Source organism: Mustela erminea, chromosome 20 (genome assembly GCF_009829155.1).
Source record: "Mustela erminea isolate mMusErm1 chromosome 20, mMusErm1.Pri, whole genome shotgun sequence".
Taxonomy (NCBI): Eukaryota; Metazoa; Chordata; class Mammalia; order Carnivora; family Mustelidae; genus Mustela; species Mustela erminea.
Window position 1 is genome coordinate 15,316,779 of NC_045633.1, and position 23,857 is coordinate 15,340,635.

At 49.0% G+C, this 23,857-nt stretch overlaps 1 protein-coding gene across 12 annotated transcripts in view; it reads right to left on the reverse strand.

Annotated features, from left to right (window-relative positions):
• Positions 1–23,857, reverse strand: part of CLEC16A (C-type lectin domain containing 16A) — a 207,311-nt gene that overhangs the window by 133,756 nt on the left and 49,698 nt on the right. For 10 of the 12 annotated variants that reach the window (XR_004281804.1, XR_004281805.1, XM_032327564.1 and 7 more), the window contains 2 exons: positions 16,607–16,838; positions 3,195–3,327 (listed from right to left, as the gene is read on the reverse strand). Coding sequence is in view for 10 of the 12 variants with exons in the window: in XM_032327564.1 (XP_032183455.1) it covers positions 3,195–3,327; positions 16,607–16,838 (365 nt within the window). In the remaining 2 variants the exon portion in view is untranslated. The remainder of the gene's footprint in view (positions 1–3,194; positions 3,328–16,606; positions 16,839–23,857) is intronic. The other 2 variants (XM_032327566.1, XM_032327565.1) reach the window with 1 other exon arrangement.

Consider the following 23,857-nt stretch of genomic DNA (forward strand, 5'->3'; position numbering starts at 1 on the left):
AGATTCTTCATCACCAGGATTATAGAATATGCACGGGTCTGGCCCATTGGCAGGAGGCTCCGAGCCCGTGACCACCTGCGGCTGCCGCTCTGGAGGCCAGGCTGAGGCCAAGAAAGCAGAGCACCTTGAGGAGTGACCGAGGGCACACGTAACCCCCAGAAGGATGCAAAGCCACTATCAACATCACTGTCGAGGGGGAGTGAAGAGGTTTGGCCAAGAAACGGGGAGACTACTCACTGCATCGCCCTTTACACTTTTCAAAAAATCTGAATTTCAAGAACATACCAGTGATTCAGAATATTAAACTGAAAGATGCAAAAGAGAAAGTGGTGCAAACGTTCTTGTCATAAAGTTGCAAATAAACACATGACGCTGGGAAGTTAAAGGAAGAGCCTTTCCTTAAAGGGGACATTTACCCCCGGGCTCTTCCTCCAGGGCCCCAGATCAGGCACCTTTTGGATGCGTGAAGAGTTCTGCCAGGTAGGGATCTGGGTTTCTTTAAGTGCCTGGCGATACCACTTCCAACCCAAGAGCAGGATGAAGTAGAAAACTTTTCTTGTAACCAGCCACCCGGAAAGTGGATTGTGTTTTCATTCGAGAGCAATGCAGATTACCAAATGCCGAAGCGGACGGAGGGCTGAGCAGACACAACATCTTCTAAGAGACGAAGTAGTGTGAAACCGTCGGCATTTCGTTTACTGAGTGTACAGGAAAGTAAAAAAGATGGCTGGGGTTGGGTAGGAGGCAGAAAAAAAAAAAAAAGACACATGACAGGCACGGTATGGTGTATGTATTGGGGGCAAGGAGGGTACCATTCCCACTGAGAAATGACTGGCAGGAAGTAACTGGAATGTTAGGGACAGCTGCTTGGAACACTGGCAGCATGGAGACCTTCTCTCCTTCTTTATGCTTTTTTCAAAATGTTTTTATATTTTCTGCATGTGTGTTGCTTTTATAATTCTTTTTTAAAGACAAGAATGCTTTAGACATTTTTCAGTTTCTTAGGCCTATATTTAACCACGAATGCAGACACAGCCCACGACACACAAGGAGTAGGAGAACACTTTGTACTATGCTGTTTCTTCAGACAAGCGGACCAATGTCAAGATCCACTTCATGTCAAGAAGAACACACTGCCCTCTCCTTCCTCCAGAGTGCCGTCCTTCCCGCTCGGGGCCTGGAACTGGGAGGAGAGAAGTCCGTGGCACTGTTCCCGACAACCAACAATTCAACACCTTCGCAGAGGAGAAGGCAGCTTTTGCCCTGGGCCAGTCTCTGCCGGCATTTGCTCTCAGAGCTGAGGGGAGACCTGGCTCAAGGGTCCCAGGGCCATAAGCTTGTGTGTGGGCCCAGCTCAAGGCAAAAGGATCAGCTTCCCTTATAAGCCATGTGGTGGAAGATGTCAGTTAAAGTCACTGAAAGTTAAGAAATAATTTCAGGGCGCCTGGGTGGCTCAGTGGGTTAAGCCGCTGCCTTCAGCTCAGGTCATGATCTCAGGGCCCTGGGATCGAGTCCCGCATCAGACTCTCTGCTCGGCAGGGAGCCTGCTTCCCTCTCTCTCTTTCTCTCTGCCTGCCTCTCCGTCTACTTGTGATCTCTCTCTGTCAAATAAATAAATAAAATCTTTAAAAAAAAAAAAAAAAGAAACAATTTCAACAGACTCTAAGAAAACCTCTCTCTTTACTAAAAAATATCAGGAAAAAAAAGTCTCAACCCAACCTTCAAACCTAACATTTCATCTGTTCATTTTTTTCTTTTTTAAATAATACATGGTTATACTTCTTCCTTTAACAAAGCTATGACCACACGCTACGTAAAATATGTGTTCTGTTTCCATTTATTAGATCCTAAGAAACCCAACACCCCTGACAGTTTTCACTTAAAAGTAGCAGCTCCTATTCTAGTAAGCAGACACCCCCCATTTGCTGATACACCCCCCACTACTAGTCATTGGTGGTTTTTCCAATTATTCATATCCTCGCTAATGCTGTGCCAAGCAACTGAAGGTTGTCTTACCCTCCCTTTCTGTGTTTAGAATGATTTCCTGACTTTTCAGGGCGTCAGGAGTTGTGTTTTTTGCTGCCAAGCTAAATCAAAAGAGTCTTTGTAAGTTCCAACAACAGATAGCCCACACCACACTCCGGTGTTTTTTAATTTAAACCCAACGAGAAGCGGCTCCCTTGTGCATCTGATAGAAATTAGTCCTGAGTGTTAGATAATTAAAACAGCTGCCAAGCAAAGAGCGGTGGAGGCAAAGACGGGTGGGCTTCAACTCTTGGAGCTGGACTAAGAAATGGGAGGGGGCATGTGTGTGTTCCAGCCCCTCCGCCCTGAGGGTTCAGGAAGTGAACGCTGGTAGGCTCACAGCGGAACCCTGCTGCCCTGTGTGTATGCACACTGCAGTGGGATAAGGCTACCACAGGGGTCTCTGCAGTGGGGCCGCTTGGCAAGGAAATAACTCTGAAACGAAAAAAGTCCTCCTGGCAGTTCCCTGCACACTTTGGAAGCAGCCTGCCACCCAGTCCCAGTCTGGAAGAAGGGCTGGTGCTGCCAGTTTCCAGGAAACGTGGCATCTCGAAGGCTGAAGAGGGTGTAGCTGCAGCAGGCCATCAGTGAAATGAACACTCGGGCAAAAAGCTGAAGGCGGACAGCAGCACGAATTCGCGCAGGCTGAGCCAAGAAGAGGGCAGACGCTCTGGCCGGCGGGGGAATGTGGCAGTGAGTGAATCAGACAGGCCCCAAGGGGATCCTTCCTGGGAGCAGCAGAGCACTGCCGGGGGCAGCCGGCACAAGGCTGCGAGGCGGCCCACACTCTTTAGGACAGGGCCCACCACCGAAGGGCTTGGGGGAGGTGGCACCAGGTCTCCGTCTTGCCCTTCTGAGGGGTGAGCATGACAGAGTTGAGTGCCAGCTCTGTCCCTGTGGCCTCTCGAGAGGGCTGGAGAAGCAAGGAAAGGCAGGAAGCAGGACAAGTTTGCTAAGAGGCCGAAGAGGCCGTCTGGGTGGTGGGAAGAGGCCCCTGGTTACCCCTGGTGGGCACCGCACCCCCCGGCACCGCTCAGCCCACCTCCTCATCCCAGCGACAGAGCAGCACCCCCCACCCTGACTGGCAGGCTGGTCTCCGGGCTGCCCCCCACCCCGTGCTCCCCATGGCACCAGCGTGAGTGCAGGAGGACTGGGCCCGCCCGCGGCACCTGCTCCACTGCGCGCTCTCCAAGCCCGTGGCGGCAGCGCTCTTTTCCTCGTCCGTGGTGTTCTGTTCCTGCACGGAGGTGCCGGCTGCCAGCTCCGGGAGCTTGCCACGTTCCATGATCACCATCTCTATCTCTGGAAGCAAATACAGAGACGGGGGTGAGCCCGGACAGCCTCACAGCCCTAGATTTACAGACACAGTCATCCCAGAGCCAGAGCCCGAGCCCGAGTGGACCGCTCCTAGCGTGTCCAGCAAGCGCTGGCCAGCAGGGACCGGGCATCAGCAACAAGCTGGGGAGAAATCAGACAGAGGCCAGAACCTCTCTTCCTTTTGTCTTGCCAGTGCCAAGAAACGGGGCCCTGATTTTAATAAAAAAGTGCAAATTGCAGTAATTTATTTTATTTCAAATATGTTTTCTTAAGGCACTTATTGTACTTATTGACATCACACTTCCTTCCCAAGGGAGTTGAGGCAGCAGAGACAAAAAATAATATGTGGTTAAGAAAGCATAACCAAGTTCATGGAGAAGATTCTGAAACTGTTTACACTCTAGCAAAGGCTTTGACATGGCTGAAGCCTTTTGTTTTCCTTTTCAGCTGACAACGTCCAGAAGGCAGAGGGAGGTCAGGGAGCTCAATTTCTCCCAATTAAATAAGGGCCACGTGTAGCAACCGACATAAGACTGGTGTACGTTTTTAGTTTTCAGGAGGTAAGGTATGAACCAACACAGGTGAATGAGAGATGGTTAGCTCCTGGCTCTAAGGGGTCCCTGTCAGAGTTCTTTGACGTGCAGGTGCAGACCTTCAATTAGCTCGTTCTCGGAACTTGGAGTTCAGGTCATTGCCCTCATCTTCAGGAGACAGACGTAGGAAAAGGATGCTGACGTGCAAAGCTGCACTTGTATCTGGAGGGATGCGACGATGCCCAGGACTCTGGTGGACCCCTGCCATCTATGCTCTTCCCTGGACTCCGGTAAAGGCCTCCCAGCTGGCTCTGCCTCCCCTTACCTTCTAGTTTCGCTCTGCACACAGACCCGAGTGATTTTAAGTGGAAATGAGCCCATGCCGCCCTTCTGTTCAGAATTCCCCACTGCCTTCCCATCGCACGGAGGATGAAATCCACATGCCCTCCACGGTCCCTCTCCACCTCTGACCTCCCTGCCTGGCCTTCTCCCCAACACCCCTCTCCACCTGTGCTGAGCTTCCTCTGTGCTCTTTGATGGGCCCAAGCTTATTTCTGCCCCAGGATCTTTACACAGCTGCTTCCTCTGCCCGGAATGCTTTCACCCCGGGTCTCTCCAACCCTGGCCTGACTCAAGGACACCCTTCAAGCCTCAAATGCCACTACCCCAGAGATGTCCTCTCAGACTCCCTCTACACCGGTGTTTACCTCCTTAAATTTTGATTATTTATAGTTCCTTAGTTTTTCCCCACTGTCCATGTTCTGTTCCAGGATCCCAACCCAGGGACCATGTTACATCCAGTCGTCATGTCCCCTTTAAGCTCCTCTTGGCTGGGACAGTTTTTGACTCCCCTGCTTCTGGTGACCTTAGGGGTCGAGCCAAGAGAACTGGTCAGGTAGTCTGCAGAATGTTCCTCTATCTGAGTCTGTCTGATGTTTTCAGATCAACAGACTGGGGTAGAGGTTTCTGGGAGGAAGCCCACACCGGGAAGTGCTCTTCGCGGCCCGATGTAGCGAGTACGCGGGCTGGTGACACGGCCTGATCACCGCCAATGGTAAGTCTGAGCCACTGGGCCAAGCGAATGCCAGCCAGATTTCTCCACTGGAAAGTGACTTTCCCTCCTCTCTCCCTGCAACTCTGTGGGAGCAAGTCATTAAGCACAGCACCCCTTAAGGAGCAGGGGGTTATACTCTGCCTCCTGGAGGGAATAGCTACATAAATTATTGGAGATTCTTCTGGCTGAATCTGTCCCTTCCCCCTCTTTTTTTTTTTTTAAAGATTTTATTTATTTATTTGACAGACCGAGATCACAAGTAGGCAGAGAAGCAGGCAGGGGGTGGGGTGGGGGGAAACAGGCTCCCTGCTGAGCAGAGAGCCCGATGCAGGGCTCGATCCCAAGACCCTGGGGATGACCTGAGCTGAAGGCAGAGGCTTAACCCACTGAGCCACCCAAGCACACCTGTCCCTTCCCCCTCTTATATCGATTTTACTTTATAGCATTTATAACTGCCAGGATTTCCTATTTTCTATTTATGGCTTGCTTGTTTGCTGCCTGCCTTCCCCCACTCGAATGGGGGTTTCTTAAGAGGAGCCGCCTTCTCTGTTCTGCTCACCACTGGAACTCCAGTGCCAAATCCAGCGCCCCATATGCAGCAAGTGCTCACCACCGGGATGGCCAGACAGATGGCTGGGCGAGCCCAGCATGGGAAGCTCCAGCATCAGACAGGGCCAGCCATGATACACGGCTGCTATGACACGTAGTGGGTGGCCCAGGGCTCCACCCCGTCTACCCTAAGGCAACGCATGCCCACTACCCTGGGGAGCTCTGCAAGGTAGGGCTGTGCCTGCACCTGTCCCCCAGCACGGAGGAGCACACCCCCCACCCATCCACACGGGCCCGGACCACTAGCCCCTTCCTCCCAGGGTGGACGGGAGCCTCCCACGGGGCCATCCCACAGGTGGGGGCTGACCCAGGATTTTCAAGGGCAATGGGGACAAAGGTTCTGTGTGTGTTGTTCTGTGTTTATTCCAGTGTGCCTTAAAAAGAGTCAGACTGCACGGAAAACCTGTTCTTCTGCAGACCTCACTGCTTAGGAGAAGGTGAAATTTAAGGGGAAAAAAACCGAGTGAGTCAATTCACAGGGAGCTACTGAGTCAACAGCAGTCTGCACAGCATGGCCGCGGCAGCGAGCCGGTGGGGGTACAGACGCCGTCTGAGAATGATTGTTCCTTCCTGCGCCTGCACCTTTACCCCTACCAACCTCCTCCAGCTGCCTCCCCACGACTGGGACCTCTCTGCGGGGAGAGGAGATGATTCACAGGGCAACACCTCTCTTATTTTTAATTATCCTCATCTTTTAACCATCTGTTTTGTTTTGCGATGTATCTGACCTTGGCACAGCAATACAAATATGTGTAATTTACAATAAATGCATCTATATTGGGGAGATGCCTGCGTAAATGACATTTATTTGATTGTTTGTGTTTACCGACAGAGCGTGCCACTGAAAACATCTGAAGGCTACCAAGCAGGACGATGGTGCCAGTCTCTGGCTTCCACCCTGGGACCTCTGACACACCTCCTGCCCAGCTGCAGGCTCCCCTCCCTCCCAGCCTGGCTGACAAGGCAGGAACTCAGCTTCAAGGACTCCCCAAGGTCACAGGGCCAAGCCCTAGTGCCTCAGCCTAGAGAATGCATCTGCAGTGATGTGATTATTCCTTTTTAATTTTTTAATCTCCCTGAACACTCAGAATTCTGAAGCAGACGGCAGTTAAAGATAATCCAGTCTAGTGCTCATCAAACTTAGTTAAGGAGTGGCCTATTAATTTTGAAAGACAATTTTCCGTAGCATGCTACCACAGATGGGAGCAGAGCTGCTCCGGGTAAAGGGTGGGTGGGTTCCCAAACACCCCCAGCCACGGGTTTCCTCCTGCACCCTACAGAAGCCCCTGAAGCTCCTTTCTAGAATTCTGGGGCTTCACACAAAACTGCTAAAAACCACCGGTTCAGTCCTGGAGACTGTGTATGAGGAAACAGAAGCCCAAAAGCAGAGTGACAATTAGCATAGTTAGAAAAGTACCCCCAAAAAGCCAGGGTCACTGCCCTCCCACTCCCAGGTCCCATCCTCATGCAGGACCAGTCCCATAAGGGTCTCTCCAACCACAGTGAGGTTTCTGAACCTCAGTTCTGCCCCTTGGTTCCTACGGCCGTCTCCCACCCCCTGTATCCTCATCCGGCCAGCACAGTCAGGGAGCGAGCAGTTCCACGGGGATGAATTCTCTAGATGAATGTACAGCAGTCCTTCCAGTGCCAACACAGGTTTCCCCTGCCCCCCTCTTTTTAACAATTTTATCCAAACAACTCTTAAAAGTAGTGATTCTTTTCTAGCATCTGTCAACTCCCTGAAGCTGTATGTAAAATGCCATGTGGGCATGGGAGATGTAATAAGTTTTGGGGGAGACGGTCTCTCCAGATTCTCACTATTCTAAAACGGACTCCACAATCATCTTTAAAAGAGGGTGCCAAAGAAACTTTGACCTTTCTTTTCCTGGTGACTCAGGGTCAAAGTGAACCTCCTTTTTATGCCAGACCAGAACGTGGGGCATGGTTCTGCAGAGCCTTCTGGGCCCCTGCTCCCACTCCTCCTATGGATATGCGACTGTCTCGGTGCAGCCTTGCTCCCCGCCCAGGGTACACACACCACGCTGCTACCACCAAGGAAAGCAGATCAGTGAGCTCGTGGGCACGGATTTCCGTGGGCAGTCACGGAGGCCAGGACTCGGGCTCTGATGCCGAATTCCCAGGAACTCCACTTGAACTTGCTACAACATACCACAAGCCCTCATCCCATCTGGGTCTCTATTTTGGAATCTGAAGGGAGGGTGGCAAGAACCCAGCTCAGTTTTGTTTCAGCTTCAGTTCTTTGCCCGCCTCTTGGATGCTCGCCAAGTTTATGTGTTGCCCATACTATTTGTTATTTATCTCATCATTTTATCTGATCTCACTTTTTTCTTTTGATTTAAATACACTTTAAAAGGAAACTTGAGGGGCGCCCGGCTGGCTCAGTCAGTGGAGGGTGTGACTCGTGATCTTGGGGTTGAGAGTTCAACCACCACACAGGGTGTAGAGATTACTTAAAAAAATGAAACTTAAGAAAAAAAGGGGGGGACGTTAAATCACATTATATCCTTCAATTGAGCAACCCGGCTTGCAGGGATTTATCTGGAAGATACACCCCTTAACAATATAAAAATGCACACACACAAGGGCAATTCACTGAAGTATTACTTGTAATTGCAAAATATTGGAAACTACCTAACTGTCCAAGCGTAAAGATCGGTTGAATAAACTTTGGTACAGACACACACAGCAGCTGTAAAACAGAATGAGGAAGACTTCAGTGAACTGATACGGAGTGATTTCCAGAGAAGCCGCTAAGCGAAGAGGAAAGAGAGTGTTCACAATGTGCTACCCTGTGTGTAAGAGAGAAGGGAGACTAAGAAAACGGGGGCGCCTGGGTGGCTCCGTCGGTTAAGCCGCTGCCTTCGGCTCAGGTCATGATCCCAGCGTTCTGAGATCGAGTCTCACATCAGGCTCCTGGCTCATTGGGGAGCCTGATTCTCTCTCGGCCTCTGCCTGCCACTCTGCCTGCTTGTGCCTTCTCTCTCTCTCTCTCTGACAAATAAATAAAATATTAAAAGGAAAAAGAAAGCAAGCAAGCATTTATAGATCCTCCTATTCTCGCAAAAACAAACGTGGGAAGGCTATTCCAGAAAGCAGCCAAGTTGGTTATCTACCAGGGGAAGAGAAATGGGATGGAATAACTGCTTAAACTTACCCTTTTGCGCGGTTTTAAATTTGTTAATAACCCATATATTTAAAAAAAAAAAGAAGAAGAAGAAGAAGAAGAAGAAATTAAATCTATAAAAACGAGAAGGAAGAACCCTTACCAGACCAAAAAAAAAAAAGGACCAATATTTTTTTCTAATGCATGCTATACCTATCCTGATGGGGAATAAAGAACAAAGAAAGGGCAGACTAACAAGGAGCTACAAACATCCTCCTGGATTGTATACCCTCAGTGGGGAGACAGGTGAGGCATGCAAGGGTGGGAGGGACTGCAAAGCACTGTGATCTCCTGTTTAATAAGCAAAAAAAAAAAAATGAAACTTTTTAAGGTGTATTATAGGATTGAGCAAACAAACGTATGGACATTGTTGGGAGCCAAGGCTCTCGCTGAAGAAGTGACACACGGATTTGGAATGAGGGAAGGCAAGAAAGAACGCTCTGGGAACGGATCTGCGTTGGTCTCAGTACTGGAGGTATTGCTACGCATTCATGATTTCTAAAATATGCACACGCATACGCATGTCTGTACATATATATACAGGTATGCACGAGTAAATGTATATTTTGTGTACATACAGGCATCCGTTTTTTAGATAGGTCCATTGAAAGGGCCAAAAAGCAAGGCACCCCAATAGCCATCAGCCCTTCTGGCACCCAGATCCTGGCCTCTAATACCACTGTCCACTGAGAGGAGGCAGGGTTTTTCTCTCTCTTTTTTTTTTTCCAACAAATCCCTGTGATTTTTTTTTTTTAAGATTTATTTCAGAGAGAGAGATCACAAGTAGGCATAGAGGCAGGCAGGCAGAGAGGAGGAAGCAGGCTCCCTGCTGAGCAGACAGCCCAATGCGGGGCTCGATCCTAAGACCCTGAGACCATGAGCTGAGCCGAAGGCAGAGGCTCAACCCACTGAGCCACCCAGGTGCCGGAAGCAGGGTTTTCCAGAGAAATGGCTTGTGTCAGGGATGGGCATTCCCCAACCATTCCAAGATGAACGTGGAATACCTTATCAAGCCAGAAAGTATAAGGATTGCTCAAAAGAAATGACGGGAGCTTAGCACAAGGACACAGCAGCCAGTGCAAAAGGGTTCCCAAAGGCCAAGTCTGGGACAATTTGAGCATTGGATGAATTCAGTCAGTAATGAAATACAAACCACGAAAAACTGAAATCCTTGAGTCTGTGCCAAGAACTGATAAAGAAAGAAATGGGGGAGAAGGGAGGAATCCTGCTTGCAATGGAATGCTGAGGGCTGATTTTTAAACACGGAGAGAGGGCTGATGTTGGAAAATGACCGTTTTGCCACCAGTCTGGTGAAGATGGGATCAGGCGAGTATCATCAGCGAATGCGGGCTCCCAGGGGCACTGTACTGAGGCACAGCATGACTGTATGATCTCTAAGCGCCTCCCTGTGAATTAGTTGTAAAGAAAAGAGAAAGCGATTATACAGCAGAGAGAAGGGTCACCACAGCAGGTGACCAGTATTCATGTCACCCGTGAGGGTCAGGGGGACAGCACATGCCTCCGGGTGGGACACTCTGAGAAAGACAGACACCACCTACACCACAGTCCACCCAAGAATGCGTAACCTTCATGTAATCACAAAGAAAACACCAAAGACAGACGAGGGAGTATTTTATTAAAACAAAGGAGGGAGAGGTTGTGCATTCTTCAAAAATGTCACTGTTGTGAAAGAGAAGGCTGTGGAAAGATGTTCCAGGGTCATGAAGGCCCGAGAGACGGGACTACTAAAGGCACTACTTGACCCCAGGCTGGTGGGGGAAATACGCTAGAACGGAGATTATCGGGCCAACAGACAAACTGGACAGGGACAGCAGAAACCCACAGTGGCGTGGACAGCTGCCCTGGGGTCATTCAAGCCAAAGCCCGATTCTTAGCAACTGGGTGTTCACACGCATAGGAGCGAAGCGACAGGATAGATGCAACTCACCCAGAAAAAGTGTGTGTGTGTGTGTGTGGACAGAGAGAGGGAAAACATAAATAAGAAACCAAATGGGCCATAACATGTTACAAGATGAACCCGGGTAAAAGGTAAACAGGTGTTCTTTATACTATTTTTGTTTTTCCTAATTCTTATAAATCTGAAATTATTTTCAAATGAAAAAAAAAAAGCCTCCTTAGTCCTCTAAGCATACAGCTGGTGTAAATAGGAAGCAAGTGTGAAAGTGTACGCCATGGGGGAACAACCAGGAGCGAGGCCTGCTGTGGACTGGGATGGGGGGGGCGCGGGAGTGGAGGGCACGTGCGGACGTGAGGGAGGCGTGAGGGACAGCACGTCCGGCTGGCCCGCAGCGGATGGCTGATGTCAACAAGAATCTTCTCACCACCCCATCCCACTTACAAACTCCCCCGCGTCCCACAGCTGGAGCAGTGCTGAGCCGGCCTGACGTCGGCATTCTACAGGAGGGCACACTGAGGGCAGAGAGCGATCGAGGAGGTGGGCCTCTGCCCCGCTGCTGGGGGGGCTCCTCTCTCGGCACGGCCCATCAGCCACGTCCTGGCAAGGAGCTCCTGTATGGCTATAGTCCCAGCACCAGGCCCTGGACCCATCATCGTGAAGGGCTCCTGCACCCCAGCCTGGTGGGTGGTACAACCCCTTTCCACAACTATAGCCTTGAGCCTCTGGGAGTCAAGGACCTTCCTCATGAGGCTGGGCAGCTTGGGAACCCCAATCTCCAGCTCCTCAGGCCTCACAGGCCCCGCCGCGGCCCTCAACCTCTTGTCATTCGCATAAAAGCCCCCAGAACAGGACAGGATTTGCGTAGCCATGGGCAGAGCAGAGCAGCACTAGTCACGAGGACCAAACTGGAAGGTTGGAAAGTGGAAAGATGGTTGCCAGAGGGGCGGCGGGAAGATGGGGAGTTACATGTTTAAGGGGGACGGAGTTTCAGTTCAGGAGGATGAAAAGAGCTACGGAGACGGACGGCGGTGCGGGTTGCACAACAGTGTGGATGGACAGGCGAGCCCGAAGGACCCCCAGCACCCGAGGATGTCAACCTCTCCCCCTCCAAGCAACAACTCTGGCCAGACCCGGGAGCTTCCCTGATGCTCTGACACTCTGATTTTTTAAATAAAAAAGCAATGATCCATCAACTTGCCCAGGATGATGTACATTCTAGTCTGATTAATATTTGGTAAATGAAGTGCTTTTCAGGGAAATGGCAGGCATGACCTCCCGACAGTCTTTGACTTCACAGACTCAAGGATTTTCTGAGTTGCCCTCTGTGTTCTACATTCCAGGAATCAAAATGAGGACAGATAATAAAAAGGGGGAAGGGGAGAATAAGAAGGCCCTAACGAGAACGTTCAGGGAAGGAGGAAAAAATGCCCTTGCTGGTTACCTAGGAAATAAGGGAAGGCCTGCATGTGATTGGCCGGCTCTGGAGCAGAATTTCCAGAGGCACCTGGCAACAACAGGGTGTGTATGAGCTGGGGATTTGGGGGAACCTCTTCCTTTGTTTTGTTGTTTTCCTTGACTGAACAGCACAAGATTGCATTCCAAATGTTTTTTTCTAAGAAGTTCCTTATACTAGTTAAGCCCATTTGAAAAGGTGGCACTCCGACGTCTCTGTGATGGTGGCCCAGCCACCTAATCCTCCCTCCCTTCCTGCTGTCCGCCCCCCCGCCCCTCCCCCCACTCACCCACACAGCCACCTCATTAATTCGTTAGACAAATGAACAGAACCAGCTTCGTGGAAACTCGCAGTAGGGAGTGGCAGGGGGCTGCCTGAACACAGGCGGTCCTTCCAAGTTCCTCACTCTGCTCTCCGCCTTGGCCAGGTTGTCTCTGCAGTGCTCCTGGGCCACATGGTTGAATGCTGAGACAGTGATGCTCTCATTTCCGTCAGCCTGAGGGCTGTGCATTGGGAAGCCTCCCATGGGGAAGCAATGACTTGCCCAGGGTCACAGAGCTGCTCAGGAGCAGCCTCTCCAGGGTCTAGGAGTCAGACCCTCACCTACCAGTGGCTAATCCACTAATCCACAGCTCGTCCCAGTCAGGAAACTCTGCCAGCCGTGGGCTTGGCTCTGGCTTTGCAAAAGGAACCAGAAATGAGGCCAGGATTCCATTTCATTTCAATGGAGGCTTCAAAAGAAGGAAAGGAAAAAAAACAAAAACAAAACAAAACAGGCAAAGCTGGGGTTCCCAACGTCTGGGCACCCCTCAACTCCCAGCTGACCTGGCATTTTCAAAATCGGGGATGGACTCTTCACTCCGTGCCCTTGCTGGGATTCAAGAAAAGAGTAGGTCTTTAATCTGAGGACATGAAATCAGCGTCTACTTTTTCCATAGGCAAACACCAAAACTACATCCTACTTTTCAGACAAGAAGTGTAAACAATTCGCTCTCTTGTTCTAGGTCTGCTTATTAAATTACTGCTCTGAGTGGCTCCAAAAAGAGACAACTGTCCTTTCAGACTGACATGCATCGAGTGAACACTTATTTGGCCACAGGCATGAGGGTACCCCTCTTTTTCCTTTTAGTGTGCAATTTCTGCAAATTTAGGGGCCCTGTGATTTTCTCAGTTTCGAAATGAGTCACTCATCAGTTGGGACCCGAAGCCAAGCAGAGGGGTCCAGAGGCACACACTCATTTCACACTACTTCCTTGTCTGGGCTTCAATGTGGAGGAGGTGTGAATTCTGGTTGCATTTGTAGAAAAAGAACATGTTAATGCCACATTTAAATCAGGTCATGGCAAAATTGTGACTTGTGACCACACGCCTTTTTATGCCTGTGCCTTCTGCCACCTCGCCAAGGCAAGATTTCCCCCACGAGTGCGGGGATGCCAGGGTTTGCAGGGGAAGTTGCTGCCGGCATCTCTTCACTCCAGAGCTGCCTGCGCTGATTACAAGCAGGGTGTCAACAAGCCTCTAGATCCAGGGACAGGACAAGAAGCCCGCCAGAGAAAAGTCATCTGGAGGGGAGAAGAGCCACAGAGCCACCTCCAAAGGGCAAAGGAGCACACAGAAATAGTGCAGCTTTCTCGGGGAGCATCTGCTGTTTCTGCTGGCTCAGCATCCGTGCCCCCTTCTTCTGATGGACACACCCTATTTTCTTTTTTACCAAGGGAGTCATTATTATGGGATCAACAAGCAACCCAAGTGTGACAGTCGGCATAGAACACCCTTCTACAGCAACGGGTGAGCCAGGCCCATCAGTGTCACAGGGCATTGGCCCCCAGACTGGAGCTGCCGATGGGAAGAAGAAGCTCCTTCTCTACTCAGTGGTAGGCGGGCAGGATGCGAGCCTCGCGCTGCTGGTGGTCATCTACATTCGGGGCCTGCCCTGCCCAGGCCTTCCAGCGACATGAACAATAATCACCCTTTTGAAGCCAGTCAGAGTTGAATTTCTGACTCTCATAACCACAAGAATCCTAACATAAATTCATTAAAAAAAAAAAAGCACCACGTGAATTACATTTTTTAATACTCAATTTCCAGACGGGGAAACTGAGGTACAGAGCTTGGGGAGACCAGTCGAGGCTCACAATAAACCTAGACTTGACTGCAAGGCATCCCATCTCTTAGCACATCCCACATGGACACTGTGGCCTGATGCCCTTCCAAGTCGCAGGACCTAACAGCTGCCTGGTTTCACACAGACACAGTCTAAGGAGAGGACACCCACCGGCCACACCTGAAATCTAAGAATAAGCAAGAGTCAAATTCACCACACACAAAGCCCCGCTCACCTGAGCTGCCGCCGCCCAGTGAGGTATCTCATTGCTAGACAGGCCTGTGGGAGTTGTATTTACTTATGTTGAGCTGGGTGGGAAGATGAGAGGTCCTTAATATTTTGGCATGACTACTGTGTGTTCGAGAAAATAGGAGGACACCAAAATGTCAAGGGTGGGGGCGACCGTTGAGAGTCATGTTCAACTAAAGTTCTAACATCAGCATCAACTGTCCAAGCAAAACCTTTGGGGGAGATCCCAGGGCCCTGTCTGGTTCAACCTGGCCGAGAAAGTACCCAGGAAACAGGTTTTTGGGGCTGGTCAATGTTTTTCCCCTTGCCCTGGGCAGAGGACAGGCAGGCTCAGCATTTGGGGAGTCATCACCTCAATCCCAACAGCAAGCTGGAACGGCAGCCCAGCCAAGCCGCTTGCAGCCCCGCACGCCAGGACCAGGCGGCCGGGCTGACTCACTTGCCTGTGTGCTTGCGGCCAAGCCTGCCCTGTCCACACCAGGGTTAGTCATGGCCAGGCCTGGTTAGAGAGCAGCCCTTAAAAGGATTGGAATGAAAGAGGTAGCATCTTTCCAAAACAAAATCGACAGGAACACAGAGTACAAAATGGGGTGAAATCCTCCTCCTCTACCCCAGTGTGGCCACAGGACAACTAAACCCCAGGGTTTTTACCCAGACAGCTTTCTCCTGAGTTTAAAAAAAAAAAAAAAAAGAGAGAGAGAGAGAGAGAGAAAAGATGCAACTGAGCCAACTAAGATGGCTTGCTTACCTTGCATTTGCCCCTCACCTCCCCACCAAAGACATACTTGTTGGCATCCGTGTCCCGAGCCAAATAGGAATTCCTTTGTCAAAGAGCTTCCTGCACACTTTCAACAGGAATAAAAGCATGCGGGGGTCTCAGCCTTACAAAGGGGGCTGGGCGGCACCAGAGAGATACTTCAGTTAGACTTATCAAAATGGGATCTTGGCATTTCCTGAGAACTGCCAAGAGATTCAGAATGGGGCCAGCAGGGTGGAGACGGGGTTGGGTTCTGGCTCCGAAATCACAGCAAACTGCCCAAATCAAATGAGTTCCCAGCCATGGATTTACGGAGCTACTCCATCTTCCAGTTTCAGACCCTCCCAGACTAGGGACTCCCACAGTCCAGACTGATGGGCCAACGACAGCTGCTGGCTTTGGAGCAGCCACAACCAGCCCCGCACCCAAGAGGACAGCCCACAGCGGGAGCTGAGGACAGCCCGTGCGTGTGTTGCAGGAAGTGTCAGAGGAGTTCACTTCCAGCGAGCAGAGCCCCGATCCCATTTCTACCCCATGCTCTGCTCCCCCTCGGGTGCCCGGGCCGTGGCCAGAGACCCCATCTGTGTGGCTGTGCACCCAACCCCTGCCACCAGAGAGCCTGCACGGCTGAAGCTTGCCTAATTCCAGAGCACACACCGTTGTCCAGATTGAGAAAGTGTTAGCATGTGAGTCAGAGCAAGGTGGAAATTCACCCAGAATCATCCCAACACAAAAGAGAAAGAGGAACGAATGATTGGCTTTTTGAGCACATGTGCCCCGAACCCCGGTGTACCTCACTCACTGTCCGAAGACAAGACAAGTCCGAAGACTGTGCTCATTGTCCAAAGACAAGACTTCAGATAAATCCTAATGTAAGAATCTAGGAAGTGATATCTGATTATTGGATCCCCCCAAAACATAATTGTCTTAAAGGTATATAATCTCATTAATCATGGGTTTTCTTCCTGCAGTGCACTGGAAACAACGACCCGCGTCAAAAACCAGAATGGCAGGTGACGGGGACGAACAGAACTGCAATGAGCCTGACAACAGTGGTAACAGCATCAAGTGCTTGCGACCCAGGCCAGGCACTGCTCCGAGCACGGTACACGTATTCACTCATTCCAGTCTCAGAATGAAAAGGAAATACCATCTGCTAGCCTCTGTTTACTGATGGAGAAACTGAGGCACAGGGTTCCGAGTCAAGAAGCCTGCTCTGGGTCACCCGTGCGATGAGGGCAGGAGACCTGCCCACAGCTGCCTGCAAACGGCTGGGCCTGCAGAATGAGGTACACTGGCGTCGGGAAGGAACACGAGTGCCCATGGACACACAGGGGGACCAGACACAAGGGACAGCCCGGCTCGCGGCGCGGCGGCAGGGTGGCGTTCACGGGCGCACTCACCTTCACTCTCCCCACTCGTCCTGATGCCTTTTGAACCACCCTCAGTACCTTTAGTCTTCTCAGCGTCTTCCTGGGCATCCTCGGCGGGCCCCTTCTCCTCCTCGTCTTCCTCCCCAACGTTTTTGTAGTTGGGTCTCTTCTGCACCCGCCTCTTGCCCTTGTGTTTGTTCATCTCAAGGGAGCGCTCAAGCGTCTCGGTGGGCTTAATGAAGCACCGAATGCTGGGCTTGGCCTAGGGAAGTCAACACACGGATTGGAACCTTGGAATCTCGCCCGACACCATCGTCAAGCTGCCTAGAGTTGCTGCCCCAAGAAATTCTATTTCCGGAACAAAAAATAAGTCTACCTCTTACTTCGTCATCAGGACGATGGTGAACACCACCATGGTTAAGTCATCAGAACGAGAGCACCAGCTACCATCTACTCAAGCCCACCACCCTAAGTCAGAAACTCGGCACTTTACCAACACCAGCCGTGGGCTTCCCAAAGGCCATCGCTTGTCAAGGAAACGCCCTTCTGGTCAACGCCTTTAGGGTACTTTGCATGTGCCAGATGCTGTTCTAAGGGCCCTGACTGCACTATCTCATTTGAACTTGACAACGACCCCAGGAGGTTCTCCTATCATTTCCCTCCCTCTATAGATGATAAAACAGAGGCTCTGAGGTGGTAGAGGACCCAACCACAGTCAAAGAGCCAGGAGGTAGCAGAGCTGAGATTCAAAGCCACCTACCATCCACCCAGTTTAGTTCCTCAGTATGGCATGCTGCTGTTACTGACTTTTTCAAGATTTTATTTATTTGAGAGAGAGAGAGAGAGCAAGCGAGCACATGAGCACGGGGGAGGGGCAGAGGGAGAAGGAGAAGCAGGCTCCCCGCTGAGCAGAGAGCCCAACGCTCGGCTCAATCCCAGGACTCCAGGATCATGACCTGAGCCAAAGGCAGATGCTTAACCGAATGGGCCACTCAGGCATTCCTAACTTCTAATTTAAATAAATGTATGTTAAAAGAAGCTGTATACTGCTATAGGGCAAGGAATACCAGTGTCTCTTATTGTGGTAAAAATAAGTAACAGAAAAGAAAAAGCAAGGTGCACTAGATGTAGCTAAATGCTGGCTCTTAAAAAGGGGGGCTTGGCAAGTACCAGCAGGGAGTTAAACTTGTTCCCAAAGGAAGCTGAAAGAAGTTCTCCCCTGAGAAGTCAGGAGGCTTTCTATGAGAAATGAAAGAGGCCTGTGGGAAACACTGAGTTGTGTCCCAGTCCAGGTAACAAACATAAGATAGGCGGGTGACCACTCCCATCTTACAGATACAAAAACAGAGACTCCAAAGGACAAAGTGACATGCCCAGGTCACACAGCTCCTGAGCCAAGAGTCAGATGTGGAACTGAATACTGCCCAATCCCAAAACCCAAGCTCCTCCTGAAATACAGGTGCTTCCTCAGGAGCTCAAACTCAGTTCTGGGCTCAGTACCCTCTAAACAGTGTTTACATGCAAATGGACCGGGTCTAGCAAGCAAAAAAAGACAAAAGAAAACTAGTCTGTTTGGGGCAGATTCTGACTCAAGTATTTCTCTCTTTTCAGGGTCTGGATGATGTCCAGACATCCTTTTGTCATTAAAAAAGGAAAAAGTTTTAAAGAAAACGTTTCCATTATCTTGATACAGTTTATCCATCTTCTGAATTTACCCCCAACCAACCACCCACCGTACTCTGGGGGCCACCGTACCTTGCCAGTAAGTGGAATGTGCTCAAGAAGCACAGATTAATTTCAATAACGCTCAAAACAAAACCTAATTGGAAGCTAAATTAGCATCCAAATCCAAACATTAATTTTTATTTACTCATTTTGGATTATTCATCCACAAAAAGGACAGATAAATTGAGATAGGATTCTACTGCCCAGGAAACGCTGAGTGCATTACAGACACCAACGAGTGGGAGCCCAGAGATGGGAGCCCCCCGGGGGTACCGCATTGGACAGACAGCATTCATCAGAACCCACTCAGGATGCTGTGTGATCGAACACAGCCCTGGACAGCCCCTTCATCTTCTGCTGAAGGACTCGAACCCAGGAAATTAGGGTCCTGAGATAAAGTCACTGCTTCCTCTGATCACCACTTACTCCCATACGCAATCAAAGCTTTCTGAAACAGAAAACCGAGACCGACGCAGAGCAAAACATGGCCCGGTTAGGAGGTCTAAGTAAAACTTCACGTGGATGGATGTAGAAACCTCTCCCCGAGCTCCGTGTGAACTCAGATGTACAGAAGTGGCAGAACAAAGGGAAGCAAACCAGCGTGCGAGGCCCAGGGCTGCTCAGAGCAGTGTGATCCCCAGCTGGACCCTGCCATGAACTGTGGGTCCTCTCTGAGCATCAGAGTCCTTGTCTAATACACAGGGTAGGTAATTCTGGCCTTCTAGAACTAAACGTAATCACGGATGTAAAAGTTCTTTCAGTAAGCATCCAACATAGGAGTCACCTTCCTCTCCCTGCCTCCTTACCAAAAAAAAAAAAAAAAAGGTAAGAGTCAACTGTGAAAATAAATTTAAAAACTTTCCAAAGGGATCTGCTCTTCTCGATGGTCAGGTGTTGGGAAGACGTGTTTACTGGGGAAATTTCAAACCTTTAAAATGCAACCCTACCCAGTGAACAGCTGGAAATAACCTAAATGTCCATCAACAGGAAAGTGGTTAGGTCATTATGGCAGGGAACTCAGCAGGCCCCCTACAGGTAAAGCTCTTCAAAGGCTCCATGTGATGCTGTGAACGGCTTTTCCTGGAAAGCGGCCTACAAATATCTTAGGATTTCATCTCTGGGGGATAAAAGATTTCATCTCTGATCCTGTACCTGCACAAGCACACTTGCATTTTTTCATTTCTAGACCTTTCCATCTGGTCTGAAATTTCTAATCTGGTATGCATGTTAACCTTTTTAAAAAAATTCATCAGGAATCATTTGGACATTAGAACTTTGAACTTTATTGTTCCTTTTTTATTTCTTTTATATTCAAAAGCCTGTGTTTTTCTTAATACCAATAGCATCAAAACCCCGCCATTACCATGAAGAAGCTGACAAGGCCTGGCTGGGAAATGTGGACAGAGATTCATGACTGTTCCTGTGGCTCCTGTCAAGAGCCTTCTGGCTACTGGCCTCTCAGGACTCTCCATGTGACAGTGGACAATTCCAGAGTTCCAGATGGCAAGTCCACAGGAGCAGGGCCCATCCACCTTACAACCCCCACAACACCCACTGCCCCGCACTGCTATGCTCTCAACACAAAATCAGGTGCCTGGAGCAAGGCAGGGCCTCAGTGGGCTGCTGTTGAGTGAATTCATGGCTGCGTGGTATGTGCCCACACTGCACCCAAAGTAAAAGAGAGAAGAACAAAGAAAAGTGTGGGATGGAAGAAAACAGGAGTCCGACAGCCTTGGAAGGTTAACTTTAGCACGGAGCAAGAGCAAGGATGGTGAAACTAACCAAAAGAAAGGGAAAAGCTCACTTCAGAGTCAGTGTGATTTTAGGGATGGCCCAAGGGCTGAACTGCTCCCTAGTGTGCTTCTGCCCACTGGCTAACCATATCTCACTCTGGCCTCCACTCCTCCACCCTGAGGCTTCCAGCCTTGTGCAAAGTGTAAATACTCCAGAAGGGGACTGCGCAGTGGTCAGGAGTAACCAGGAGAGCCAGCTCTGCATGGACAGCGAGAGGGGTCTGTAGCAAGGGGTCAGGAAGGAGGACACAAACACACGTAAGGCCCAGGTGTTGGACACGGGAGAAGACACAGCACTGTCAATGCCCCAGGTGTCGAACAGAATGTCCTCTGTTAGGTCCAGGAGTGCCCCCCACCCCCAGAAAGGCCACATGCACATTGCACATGAGAAAGCGAGCCACGATCGAGCAACCAATCCGGGATTCTGGTTACAATTAAAAAAGTAAAATTATCAGTTAAAACCTGGCCCTCTGTATCATGCTTTCCTGTGTGGAGAGAAGTGGGCATAACAGTACACACAGCAAGGTCTGGAAGGCTCCACAGGCTCCATATAGTTTTCCCTTCTAAAGAAGACAGTGAAGCTGGGGGAACTTTCACTTTCTCTTCTAGTTGTTTGTGTCCAGTCACTGTGCCCAAGAAAGTATTACCAATGCCATTTAAATGTAATGAGTACCTTCAAAGAAAGTAGCTAATGTCACTAAACTAGATGCTTAAAAATAGGTAATCCAGGGACTCCTGGGTGGCTCGTGGATTAAGCTGCTGCTTTCGACTCAGGTCACGATGCCAGGGTCGTGGGATCGAATCCCATATCCGGCTCCTTGCTCAGCGGGGAGCCTGCCTCTCTCTCCGCCTCTGCCTGCCTCTCTGCCTGCTTGTGTGCTTTCTCTCTCTCTCTCTTTCTGACAAATAAATAAATAAAGTCTTAAAAAAAAAATAGGTAATTCATTACTTTTAGATGTATTCCGCCACAATTTTTTTTAAAAAGGCAGCTCTAGAAAGGGGGAGGGGTTAGAGACTGAGGACGAGCTACCAGAAATGTCTTCTGTCTTGCCCTAAGGTACGCACAAATGTAATTCTAAGCACAAAGCCACTGACAATCACTGCACTTTATTTATGTTATCCCTCGATTTAAAAAACATTCACCTAGAGAGAGGAGTCAAGATGGCAGAGAAGTAGCAGACTGAGATGACATCGGGTCGTAGAAAATCAGATAGTTATCAAGCCATTCCGAACACCTACAAATCCAACAGGAGATGGAAGAGAAGAAGAGCAGCAATTCTAGAAACAGAAAACCGACCACTTTCTGGAAGGTAGGACATGCGGAGAAGTAAATCCAAAGTGACGGGAAGATAGACCGCTGGGGGAGGGGCCAGCTCGCAGCAAGCGGTGGAGCAGCGGAGAACAAAATGCGAACTTGTAGAAGTCGGCTCCACTGAGAGATGTCACTCCAGAGGCTAAGCGGTGGTAGAGCCCTTGTGGGGACAGTGTGGTCTCAGGTTCCACGGGGTCAAAGAAGGATCGGGGGTGTCTGGGTATAGCAGAGCTCACAGGTATTAGAGCAGGGAAGTCGACTACAGAGACGGAGCCGAGGAGGGAGCTCTCAGCTCGGGGTTACCTTAAACCATGACCCACAGCACAGTTGGGCCACTGCTCTTCAAGCACAGACCCCACAAATGGCAGATCCAGGGAGACGTACCAGAAGAGCAGTGCGACAGGCATCTGCTGGGTTTGGAGGCTCCAAACGGGGGTGTGTGCCAGAGACAGAAACGCTTGGTCACAGTCCAGGTGAGCTCGAAGTGCGGCCAGAGAGCAGGGAGATGGGAGTGATTGAGCGCTTTTCTCTGAGGGCACACTGAGGAGTGGGGACCCAAGGTCTCAGCTCCTCTGGGCTGGATATGGGGAGGCCGCCGTTGTCATTCCCGTCCTCCAGAGCTCCACACAAAGTGTTCAGGGAACAAAAGCTCCCAAGAGTGAACCTGAGCAGATTGCTCAGCCCGGCCCCTGGAAAGGACAGCGCAACTCCACCTTAGGCAAAGACGTTTGAGAATCACTACAAGTCCCTCCCCCAGGAGATCAGCAAGAACATCCAGCCAAGACCAAGCTCACTGATCAAGGAGAACAGCGGAATTCCAGAGGAGGGAAAAGCAAAGCATGGAATTCATGGCTTTCTCCCCATGATTTTTTAGTCTTGCAAAGTTAATTAAATTTTTTTAATTTTATTTTTTATCTTAATTTTTTAAACTTTTACTGTTTCCTCTTTTAAAGTTTTTTAACTAATTTATCTTACTAATACCTTCCTTAAAAAAAATCTTTTTAAGTCTTCATTATTATAGTCATATTTTATCCTTCATTGTATCTAATTTTATTTTTTGTATATGTATAGGGTTTTTTCTTCTAAAAAATTTGGGGCTACAACTTCTTCTATAGATCAAAATATACTCTAAATCTAGCACATGGCTTTGTTCTAGTTTCCAGCCTGAGCAAATTCTCTCCACTTTCTTTTTCTTTCTTTTCCATACCAACTTATCAACTCCTTTTTTAGATTTTTTAAAAATGTTCATCTTTACAGTCATATTCCATCCTTTCATTATGTTTACCCTTATTTTTGTATATATGTAAGTTATTCTCTCTTTAAGATTCTGGGACGTAATTTCTTCTGAGACCAAAATACACTCCAAATCAAGTGGGTGGCTCTATTCTATTCATCAGTCTAATATATATATATATATTTTTTTTTTTCTTTTTTCTCTTTAAAAAATTTTTTGAACTTCTTTTTACCTCCCCCCCCCCATTTGGGGTCTCTTCTGATTTGGTTAACACACATTTATCTGGGGTCTTTACCACCCTTTTAGTATTTTATTCTCTAGTTCATATATTCTTATCTAGATAAAATGACAAGGTGGAAAAACTCACCATAAAAAGAAAGAACAAGAGGCATGACCGAGGCTGGGACTTAATCAATAAGGACATCGGTAATATGTCAGATCTAGAGTTCAGAATAACAATTCTTAAGGTGCTAGCTGGGCTCAAAAAAGGCATGGAAGATATTAGAAAAACTCTGTCTGGAGAAATAAAACCCCTTTCTGGAGAAATAAAAGAACTCAATTCTAACCAATATGAAATCAAAAAAGCTATTAATGAGGTACAATAAAAAACAGAGGCTCTTACTGCTAGGATAAATGAGGCAGAAGAGAGAATTAGTGATTTAGAAGACCAAGTGATGGAGAATAAAGCTGCTGAGCAAAAGAGAGACAAATAACTACTGGACCACGGGGGGAGAATTTGAGAGATAAGTCATACCATAAGATGAAACAATATTAGAACAATTGGGATTCCAGAAGAAGAAGAAAGAGAGAGGGGGGCAGAAGGTATACTGGAGCAAATTACTGTAGAGAATTTCCCTAATATGACAAAGGGAACAAGCATCAAAATCCAGGAGGCGCATAGAACCCCCCTTGAAATCAATAAAAATAGGTCCACACCCTGTCATCTAATAGTAAAACTTACAAGAATTAGTGACAAAGAGAAAATCCTGAAAGCACCCCAGGACAGGAAGTCTGTAACACACAATGGTAAAAATATTAGATTGTCAGCAGACTTATCCACAGAGACCTGGCAGGCCAGAAAGAACTGGCATGATATATTCAGAGCACTAAATGAGAAAAACATGCACCCAAGAATACTATATCCAGCTAGGCTACCACTGAAAATAAAAGGAGAGTTAAAAAGCTTCCAGGACAAGCAAAAAGTAAAAGAATTTGTA